The sequence below is a fragment of the Rhinolophus sinicus genome, chromosome 17 (genome assembly GCF_057876585.1).
Source record: "Rhinolophus sinicus isolate RSI-liver-muscle chromosome 17, RSI-T2T, whole genome shotgun sequence".
NCBI lineage: Eukaryota > Metazoa > Chordata > Mammalia > Chiroptera > Rhinolophidae > Rhinolophus > Rhinolophus sinicus.
In genome coordinates this window covers 206,903,760-206,914,731 of record NC_142517.1, presented here as the reverse complement: position 1 = coordinate 206,914,731, position 10,972 = coordinate 206,903,760, and the positions used below count along the sequence as shown (strand labels likewise).

At 50.3% G+C, this 10,972-nt stretch overlaps 1 protein-coding gene across 1 annotated transcript; it reads left to right on the top strand.

Annotated features, from left to right (window-relative positions):
• Nucleotides 1-1,314: 1,314 nt before the first annotated feature.
• NPPC (natriuretic peptide C) lies at nucleotides 1,315-9,741 on the top strand. The gene is made up of 3 exons (XM_019739745.3): nucleotides 1,315-1,553; nucleotides 2,024-2,334; nucleotides 9,269-9,741. The coding sequence occupies exons 1-2, from the start codon at nucleotides 1,464-1,466 to the stop codon at nucleotides 2,312-2,314; spliced, it is 381 nt and encodes a 126-aa protein (XP_019595304.1). The 5' UTR covers nucleotides 1,315-1,463; the 3' UTR covers nucleotides 2,315-2,334; nucleotides 9,269-9,741.
• Nucleotides 9,742-10,972: the final 1,231 nt, after the last annotated feature.

Genomic DNA, 10,972 nt, shown 5'->3' with positions numbered 1-10,972 from the left:
TGCCCGGCTCCTTAAGCCCATGTAAATAAAGAAGTCTAAGAGAAGTTTCAGATCGGCTACATTCTTTGTTCAGTAGGCAAAGAGAGACTTCCATCGCCCACCTGGAGATCCCTCCCTCTTCCCTAGTTCTCCGCTCTCCGGCCCAATCCTGTTGGGCGGCCGCGGAGTCAGAGATTCCTGCACCTCGCTCAATTCTTGGGATGCTGGGTTCTCCGCCTCCTTGGCCCATCCGGAAGGGACTCCTCAGAGCCCGTGCGATAGAGACGCCCTGCCCAAGGAGGAGTCGTGAGCAGCAGGAATGCGTGGCGGTGTCCAACAACTACCACCGGGACCTCGCTTTGGCGAAAAACGCGAAAGCGACTACTGTCCCGGCTCACCGAAGCCAGACTGGTCTCGGGGCTGGATAAAGCTCCCTCTCCAGCCTGGGCAGGTGCACAGGACACTGGAGCAGACACCCCCACCCTGAGGATCCTCGAGTGGGTGCAGACGGGGTCAGGCGCGCACCGTCGGTGCAGACGGAAGCCGCCGCCTGGTCAGACACGCGGACGTTCTGTACCACGGACCCCGGCTGAGCGCACACTTCGAGCCACAGTGGCGGGCACATGATGCTATGGCACACTTGCATGTGGGCTGCCCTCGTAGCCCACCTTGTTCACTTTTCGCTCTCAAACACACAGGCGAGTGAAAAGCTTACACTCTCCGGTGCAGGACTTGCGCTCCCCCCTGCGGCCCCGGGCAAACCCCCGCTCTCTCTGCACCCAGACATCCGACCCTATCTTCGGCCTACCCAACCAAAAGGCGTCGGTGCGATCTGAACTCCCCGCGAGCAGGTGAAAGGTGGAACCGCAGCGCCAGGCCTGCGTCTGTCAGGTGCCTGAGGAAGAGTTTGGCAACAAGGCAGATCTGCGAGGATTTCGGGTTGCGCTAACTTTCTGGCTGTGTGACTTTGGGCAAGTGACTTAAAATTCCTATAAGCCTGTCTTTGCACCTGCAAAGAGGGAAACACTCCTTCCGGGGAGAGGGTGTGTGTTAAGGTCCAAGTGTGTGCGCAGGGCATACGGAGCATTGACACTTGGCACGCCAGGACGCGCGCTTGATGCAAACAGAGTTACCCTGTGCGCGCCACTTTGCAGCTCCCAGTGCAGCCAAGAGAGAGCCCGCCGAGCCGTGGGATCCCTCGGGGGTGAGATGAGGGTGGGGGCAGAGGGGGAGCCCCCGCAGCCCCCTCCCGGCCCTCGGAGCGCGTGCCATTGGCCCGGGCAGCCTGGTGGGCGGGAGGATGACATCAGCGGCAGGTTGGATTATAAAGGCGTGAGAGGAGCCGCGGGCTCAGAGCGCACCCAGCCGGCGCCTCGCAGCTCTGGGACCCGCGTCCGCACCGCAGCCCCGCCAGCCTGCTCCGCGCCCGCCTACGCGCCTGCCCTAGCTGCCGCTGGTGTGCGCCCCTCCACCCCGCGGGCACCATGCACCTCTCCCAGCTGCTGGCCTGCGCTCTGCTGCTCACGCTACTCTCGCTCCGGCCCTCCGAAGCCAAGCCCGGGGCGCCACCGAAGGTGGGTGCTACTGCAGGGGTGGCGGGACTGTGAGGGGCTGTGTGGGTGTGCTGGGGGTCTAGGAGGATGTGGCTCGCAAGAGGGAGCAGAGAGGGCGGGAAGGCGGCCCTTTCCTCTGAGATGTGTGCGGGTGACAGCCGGGGAGCCCTCGAAGCCTGGATTCGGGGTCTACGTCCCCAGCCTCGGGAGAACGTCGACAGATGGGCAGCCCTTACTCCACTGTGGCCAGCCAAGCAAGAGGGAAAGGCGAGAAGGGCAAGGGGCTCCCCGAAGGAGCGGACACGGCGGCCGCGTGGCAGGTGGATGCAGGGCCGAGCTGTCCCGCATCTATCGGAATGAGCTCAGGGCTCGGAAGGGACAAACGGCGCTGTTGGGCGCATGGGGCTGGAGCATCAGGGCCCCCCCCCCCCCCCCCCCCCCCGCGCTGCCGCTGTGCGTCCCTTCACCTGCTTGCTCTTTTCCCCGGACAGGGCCCGCGAACTCCGCAAGGGGAGGAGCTGGCCGTGTCCCACGCTGAGGGCGGTGGTCAGAAAAAGCGCGACAAGACTCCCGGAGGCAGTGGCGCCAACCTCAAGGGCGACCAGTCGCGATTGCTCCGGGACCTACGCGTGGACACCAAGTCTCGGGTGGCGTGGGCCCGCCTTCTGCAGGAAAACCCCAACGCGCGCAAAAACAAAGGAGGCAACAAGAAGGGCACGTCCAAGGGCTGCTTCGGCCTCAAACTGGACCGAATCGGCTCCACGAGCGGCCTGGGATGTTAGTGTGGCGACCCCTGGCGGCGGTGAGTACCACCAACCCTGGCCGCCCGGCACTCGCGCACACCTAGCTCCCCTACAGCGCCCAGCAGAACCTAGCCTGAACACCCACACCCACCCCCGCCCAGAGGCAGGTTCCTCTGATCCCCTACCCCTGGGACCTTTCCGCCTCCCAGCGGCCTTTGAAGGTGAGCCAGGTCATTCCGGGCACGAGATCAAGTGTGTGTGATGGCCTTTCCCCCAACCCTATTTACTGTCCCATTTTACAGATGGAGGAAGAGAGGGATGAAGTAGTCAGGGAACTGTGACAAGGTCAGAAACAGTTCTGGATGGATGAACACACCCTCACCCCACCCCCACCCCACTCCATTCCCCCGCCCCCACTTCCTCTGGAGAAGCGGAGACAGTTTGATGGTGTCCCTCCACCACTGGACCATAAGCAAACCAGCAACACTTGCCCCAATTCGCCAAATGGAGGCATTGAGGGGAGATCGTGGGTTTATGGGAACAGAGGTGGAAGGGCATACACACAAGCCCAGGGTAAGTTGATCTGCCAGCCACTGTATCAGGGTGCCAGGCAGTACGCAGCCCAGAGGTCAGGACGCTTCCTGGGTCTATTGCCCCTGAAGTGGGACCAACTTGGAGCAATACCTACCCCCTCACAGTAGAGAGAATAGCTTTCTGTTAGCATCACCAGAGAGCTCTTCTGCCCCCAGAGCATTTTGATTCTTGTCTTCTCTGAGCAGTGGCTGTGGGCAAACTGGTCTGTCCAGGGTCCTGATGCTGCTGCAGCCCGTGTGACTTCAGCATTGAAGTGTTTGCCACAATTTTTCGGGGCAAGGAAAAAGAGACTGAAATAAATCTTATTTTTGCCCCAACTTCAAACTCATTACGGCCCAAACTGAGCTCCTCACCAACCTGCCCACCCCCATCATGTCTGGGCTCCCTGTCTGTAGTCTGGTCTCCTCGCCCTCCACCAGAGCTAGAAACCCCATGCAACCTACAGCCCCTGCCAGGTGCCGCAACCTCGAAATGTACTGCTGCAAAGGTCCTCACCTTCTCTCCTTCCCTCCTGTCCATTCTTGCTGTCCATCAGTGCCCAAGGGAAAACCACTTCCCAGCCTTTGAAATTGATATTCAAGTGTTTTAGAATCTGACCCTATTGGTTTCCAGCCTTTTTTTACAGCCTGGCTACTGCCATTCCCTGTCCCTCAGCCTGTCTGTCCCACCCCAGGCCAAGCTGCTCTGTCACCCAAGAAGCCTTATCAGTGTTCCCGCTGTGTTCCCCCCACCCCCCAGGGTAATAAGAGCACCCCTCTTTGAAACTTTCAAGCACATTGCCTAAGGCTTTTTCATAGCTACTGCCATAAGAAACATCCAAACTGGTAGGGAATTTAATAAGAGTTTATTTGAGCCAAACTGACAGAAGTACTGGGAAGCAAGTTCTCTCAAATCTTGCTGCAGAGAATGACAGTTTTGCAGTTTCTGCTATACTTTGGAAATTAAGGAGAGAACGTAAGGAAGATTACATGAAAGTGGGAGAAAGCAAGGCAGGGATTGGATTGTAGGTTAGTTAACAAGGTTATGTGTTCTTCTGCGGGTGATTATGCTTCTAAGGGGTCTGAAACAGAGGCATTGCAAAGGTATGTTAACCTACATGCACAGAAACAATGGACAAGGATTGTTTAAGGCAAAGGTAGCTTTTTATGATGGAAATTATAGGCCTGACCTCCCAGGTAGGAATTTGTAATTAGATCACCCTGGGAGGTTACTTTCCATGGAGCCCCTTTTCATCCACAATTCCCCGTTTTGGTCATAAATCAGTCTGAAGGATGCATTGATGGCCAACCCTTTGGTCAGACAGTGTGGTCTCATAGCGCTAGAAGGTTCATTCCTAGCAAGTCTTAGTATCGAGGTCCTCTTGTTGACCTTTGGGGATGGGGCAATACCATAACCATGGGATGTGAGTTGAGGCCGATTTTTCCCAAAAAGGGAAGGGCAGGTAAATGGAAGGCAGTCAGGTCTTATGGCCTTTGTTGTGAAAAACACTCTGGATCATTTCTATCCTGTGGCCAATCATGATCTGAGTTTTGCCGTCTCTCATTTTCCTGTATTTTGCATCTACTATACCATTGACATAAGCTAGAGAAAGAATATTAACAGTTATCTTATCTTCAGTAGCCATAAACAGTTAGACTACATAGAAAAACCCAAAGGACAAGTTTAACTATTATTATGACTAATATCATTAGCAGACAGGTAAAGACAATCAAAACAATGGATTCTGAGTTCAACATCAGTCTGTAGGGGTACAGGCCTTGTCGATGTCTTGGGATGGCTGTCTCCCTCTGGTGTCAGCAGCGTCTCATCCTAGATGGTCTTGGATGCTTGTTGTAGGCAGAGGCGAGTGTCAGACTCAGGGGTAGCTGTCCATTTGTGGTTAGGCACCTGATAAGGTCCCTTCCAACGAGGTTGGAGAGTATCTTTTATTTTATGTTCTTTCCATAAAACAAAATCTCCAGGTGACAGTCAATGACCTTTTACAAAGTCTTTGTCTCCTGGGAGCTCTCTCTGAAAGGAAGTGGTTACTAATTTGGCATTTGCATGAAGTGACTTTGTAAAACTTTGGCAATAGTGTAAAACGTTTCTTTTCAATAATGTCAGCTCTTTCATTTAATTTAAGTCCAACTTAAATGCACTACGATGCATGAAGGAATGCAAAAAACAAAAAAGGGGGTTTGCCAGAAAGCCTAGGAGAACCAAGCAGCCGTCTTGGATTTCCGATAGCCCCAACTATTTGTTTAATTTACAACCATTGTTTACCCATTCAATATACTGTAAAAGTGTTTTTACCACTTATTTTACAATGCTTCCCCTGCAACATAACTTAAAAACAAATCTTTTGAGGTGTACCACGGAGCCTTCTAGAATACTGCAAAGTTACTCCTAGTAGTTTTAATTACACATATTGAGATTTTAACACTTAAAACCTCAATTTGTAATGGAACCTAAGAGGTCAAATTTATGAAGATATTTTATAACCTCTAGAAACATATTTCATAAATTTCAGTCAATTATTAATGTAGATTAAAGCAACAAACTTTTATTGCTTTAACTTTTATTTACTAAAGTTTTAACTTTGATTTATTAAAGGTTAACCTTAGCTCACATGAATTTGAAAAGCTTTCAGGTTAGTTTCTATATTTCTGAGAATTTTAGAATACCCAATCCTTATAAGCACTTGCCTTCAAATCAATTAATTTTAATTTATCAAATGTATTTCAACAATACCACCCAGAGGTAGAAAACTATTTAACATTTATAACATACTTACAGATATACATAAACAGATGCAAACAGAGACCTTTTAGCCATGAGAAAAAACTCACAAATTTATAAAAGTACAGTAGATCCAAATTTTGTTTTGGCAGCTGGAATAAGAAGACACAATTTATATCTGTCCTTGACAAGTCAAGTTCCAAATGACCTCCCCCCCCTCCCGCCCTTTAAAATAAGGACCGCTGTTTTTTCAATACCTCAAATAATTGGATTGCCATCTAAACGGCATCATAGTTTGGTCCACTTATCTAGATCCTCTTCTGGAAACTTGGAGAGACCAATTAAAATATGCTTTCCATTCATTCTGCCTAATCTTATAGTCAGCTTTTTCTAATCGTGCATACAAAAGATTAATTTAGAAATATCAAAAGGAACCTCATTTCAGTCATCGTCCTGCAGGAGCATCAGTGGAAGGCTGACTGTCCTGGGGCTTGTCGGCCTCGGAGGCATGATTTCCCATATTAACTTTGAGATTTGTAGAGTCTGAACAAACTTCTAGGGAAACCCAGCCTTTACATGCCCATGTCTGGACGAGCCAAATGTGGTGACTATCCTCATAGGACTGCTTCACGCCCTAGAGGAAATTTTTCTTCAGGCAACCCTACGAAGATTCTTAGTCACCTACGAATACCCGAGCAAGGGCCAACCAGAGCTTACAGCATGCCACCGGAACCATGATGCTTTCCAAATCATGGGCCCCTCTCTAGGGGTGAACCCATTCCAGGGTGCCCTGACTTTCACACAGCACTCTCCCCAGGGCTCCTGCCGGCTTCTTGTTACCGTACTGCATGCCTCACAGAGCCAATCTCCACCACTCCGGATTCAGGGCTCTGCAACAACTAGCATCACCCCATTGGCTATTTGGGTTGGGGAAGGAAGTATCCTTTCTCTTTCAGAGCTAAAGAGAGTTCTGTCTCTCTTTTAATTAGCAAAGATTTTGCTCAGACTCTCAGTAAGCATCCAATTAAAAAAACGAAATTAAAATCAGCCACCCATTTTCCTTCTCCTTTCCTTGGGTTATCTCAACCCATTCACTTCAAGGATTTTCTAAGAACAGCTCAAGTAAAGACAGGACCTACTACCTAAAGTAGGGAGGCCCAGGATTCTGAGAGAAAACTCACCCAAATTCACCCAATGCAAAGCAGGGAGCCGGTGGGGTACCATGGGCCCTGCTGGTACCTAGCACGGTGGTCTTCTCCAGAATCCTGCTGACTACGCCAAGTAAATGTCTATGTAAGAAATGTCCAAACCTGTAGAGAATTTTTATGAGTTCATTGAGCCAAACTGATGACAGTGCCAGGAAACAAGATCTAAAATGCTTTGGAGAATGAGTTTTGCAGTTTCTGTTACACATTTGGAATTAAAGAGGGAACATAAAGAAGATTATGTGAAGGTGGGAGAAAGCAAGGCAGGGATTTGATTACAGGACAGTTAACAAGGTCATGTGCTCTCTTGAGGGTGATTATACTTCCGAGGGCTCTGAAAAAGAGGCATTGCAAAGGTGTGTTAACCTAGATGCACAGAAACAATGGACAGGGCTTGTTTAAGGCAAAGATAGCCTTTTACTATGGAAGTTACAGGCCTCAGGTGTGACTACCCACCATGACCTGCCCAGTTAGGAATTTATGATCAGATCACACTGTGAGGTTTCTTTTGGTTAGATTTATTACAGCACCTCTTTTTTGTCCACACAGCGCAGAACATTTTTTTCACCTGAGCTATAATTGCCTCCTCAGATTAATTCATGAGCAACCCGAGGGCCAGACGCTAACTGAAAGTGATCTGGGACCTGAAGCACCCCCAGAGTGGCTCTTAAACATGTGCGTCAACGCCCAGAGAACCCCGCCCCAGTCAGCATAGCTGCACTACTCCCAACTGGAGCTGGGGCCCTTCCTCTCTCTGCAGCCAGACTTGACCAGGCTGTGTGCTCCTCATTTCTGTAGGGACTTTTGTTTGTCTGAGATCTTGACTCACCTCTGCACAGGGAGAGATGACTCTGGCACTTGGGGCCCAGACTTTCTTAGCTACCATTATAATGCCTTTGCTCTTTTCTCTCCAGTCTAAACAATAAAGAGATGGAGACATGGGCCTCAGATTTTCCATTTGTGATTTAAGCACCAAGCTCAAACTTGAGAATCTAAACATGTCATGGGGAGATGAAACGAGGGCCTGGAAAGCACCTGGCGTGCATGTCCCCATAGGCTTCTTGCTCTTGGGTGTGGCTGTCTGTGGGTACCAGGTGATGGTCCAACAGGCAGTGAGATGCTGTGCAGGAGGAATCCAGATTACTTTGAAAATGGGAAGTCTGTCAACCTCCTGAAAGTTCTCTCTTAGCTAAACACCCACCTCCAACACCCTTAACCTTCTCAGCCCCACCCTCACCACCACCCCCATCCCTGTGAGAGGCACAGCGTCCTCCCCCTGGCCTGCAACCTCCTAGTGGAGACGCCTGGGATGTCTCCCTGTCGGGGCCTAAATGAGAAAGACAGCTTAGATTTTTCACATTAATGACAGCTCTCCTGAGGTTGTGGCCATTCCTCCACTCAGGAGTTGACTGCTGACTCTAAGTAGCCACCATAATGACTGTTACTGATGGTTATAGTCTTGATTATAGAATGCTAATGACAGAGACAGGGTGTGGCCAATGCCTGAAAGACACTTTGCCCACAGGCCCCAGGGACATCACAGACATCTGTCATCTGTTTAAACACATTGGACGGCCAGAGAAGGGAGTTGGGGGAGAGTTCATCAAGCCAATGAGGGCTGGGGTCCCTCTGCACGTGCTGTTCTATGGGAGGGGGCCCCACGCGGTCTCAGGAGGTCGCCTTCCTCTGGCCCTAAAGCACCCACACACCCACTAACAAAGACTGGGTAGAGCCCTCACCAAATGACTGACAACTCTAAACCCCGCGTGACCATTCATTCCTGGTGAGACACCATCTCCTCTGCTTCTGAAGGAGACCCTTTCTGAGCTGGGTAGGAAGTGCTGCTTTCTGCGTGGCAGCTGTGACCCAGACACTGTGCTGATGTCCATTGTGTGGCCCCTTGTTGAATCGTACAGCCAGCCCTGGGAGGTGGCTATTATCCCATTCTATGGGTGAGGAAAGCGATACTCAAGCTCGCCAGGGCCATCCCGGAAACAAATGTCAGAGCTGGGATTTGAGCCCAGAATTCCTGACTCCTCAGATGTTTCTTTTCCCTCCATCGTCACCCAGACACAGAGCGTAGGCAAGCACTTGCCTGAGGGTTTGGGTTGTAGGGAGAAAGGGAGAGAGGGGCATTTCCCACTCTCTTTCCCTCACTGTATCTCACCGAGTGCCAAGGGTAAGGCCTGCAGGTAGCCTGAGGGGGAGGAGGGCCAGCAGACATTCTGGTTCCACCTGTGCTGGGACAGGAAGTGCCAAGGTCACAGCAGGAGGTGAGATGAGGGCTTGGAAAAGGCCAGTGGAAGGACCCCTTTGCCTCTACAGGAAGGCCTTCATCAGGGCCTGCAGGGCACAGGTGGAGGGACACTGCTTCCTGCTGCTCCAGGAAGGAGGAAGCTTCTAGAACAACCTGGCACGTGGGCTTTCTCAGCTAAGGTTCCAGAACTGAGTGTCCTGTGTCCCCTCTGTGTTTCAGGATTGGGAACCTGCTCCGTTTTGCTGAGGTCACCTTTGGTCACCTGGAAGCACCTGCAAGGCAATGTGGCTTTTACATTTCTTTCTTTTTCCCCACCTGGTATTGGGAATACACAACACCAGCTGTTTTATTATTATTTAGGGAGGGGGGTATGATTTTATTGTTTGTTTTTTTGAAAATGAAAAATAAAAAGTTATATATTATATATATATTATATACATGAAACACACACACCTACACCGGCGTGATGACAAGCGACAGTTTTTAAGAGACTGACAAAACCAGCTGTAAACATTGCTGTTTGTAAATTCGTGTCATGCATAAATGTATTTATGTTGTAAAGCTATTTATATTGTTTATAAAGAGATATTTATAAAAATTTTATTTATGTAACTAAATGAAAGAAGTCAATCATTGTAATGTTTTTGTCTTAACTAGTTGAAAAATGTAAAAAAAAAAAGTCATTCCATGAACATCTTGAAAACTGTCTTTATTTACTCATTGCATTTATCTTTTAGGAATTAGTCTGAGGAAGAGGGAGAAGGCTGAAGACGAGGCCTTTTGCTTCTAAACAGATCTGTCAGCGGGGTTCCCGATCCTGGATTTCTTTGTATCAGAATCTCTGGGGATCTTAAAAGTACAGATTCCCCCCCCCCCCCCCCCACTGAATGTGAGTCTCCTGGGACAGGGTTGGCCATGTGGATTTTGTCACAAATGATTCTGACCAACTTGGCCAGATCACGAAGCTCTGCACAGAGCTCCTGACAGCTGGAAAGTCAGAAGTTGTGAATTCAATTAAATTGAATTTAGCTGACTGAGGAGCCTCCAATTCTGCACCTTCTCCCTGTTATGAAAGGAGAGAAAGAACTGAAAGCTGCCCTTCGTTTGGGGAGACTTAGACGGTTTCTGTATATCTTGCAGAACTGTACTTGCTCAGGGAAGTAAGTACAGCGTGGGTAGTTTTTCCCTCGTGAATGCCATGGTGGGGGTGGGGGTGCCGAGGCTGAGGACGTCCGAGAGAAAGAGAAGGTATCGTCTGGTCTCATGGTTATACCGTGTGGTGTGCGTGTCGAGGGGTTTTGGTTTTTCTCTTCACTTGAAGCCCCTAACAATGATGGTTCCTATGCCCCCATGGGGCCTTGAATGTGAAATTATGAATTTTTAGAATCTCTTCCTGAAACGAGAAGGAAACTTAAATAATTCCAAGATCATCTCGCTACATCCTTGGTACGGTGACACTGTGTGTGGTGCAGCCTTCCCCGTATGTCTTCTGTCCCCCATTTGGTGAAAGCAGGGACATAAAGAGCCTTTCAGGCTGGTTACATGGGGGGGACAACCCCACTCAGAGGAACTGGGAGCAGTGTGGCCCCGAGTCATGGGGTCAGCAGGCCAAGCCGAGCAGTTCCTGAGGGAAAATCGGCACTGGGGGAGGTGGCGAGAGACATGGCCTTTCTGCTGGCATCCGAGCGGTTTGACCTTTGCTCCTGAGTCATCCTCCAGCAGTAGGTTCTCAGGTAAGTGGGGGGTCAACACAGTGACCTCACCCAGGAGAGGAAACCAATGTTAAGATATGTTCCAGCTGAGGAAGGTTCCAGCCCTTCCCACCTCCCACCTTCTGCTGCTGCCCCAGTGGACAGCTCGGTGCCCTTCCATGGGCCTAGCTCACTAGTCCGGAGTGTGGCTATCTTCCCATGTCTCACTCCA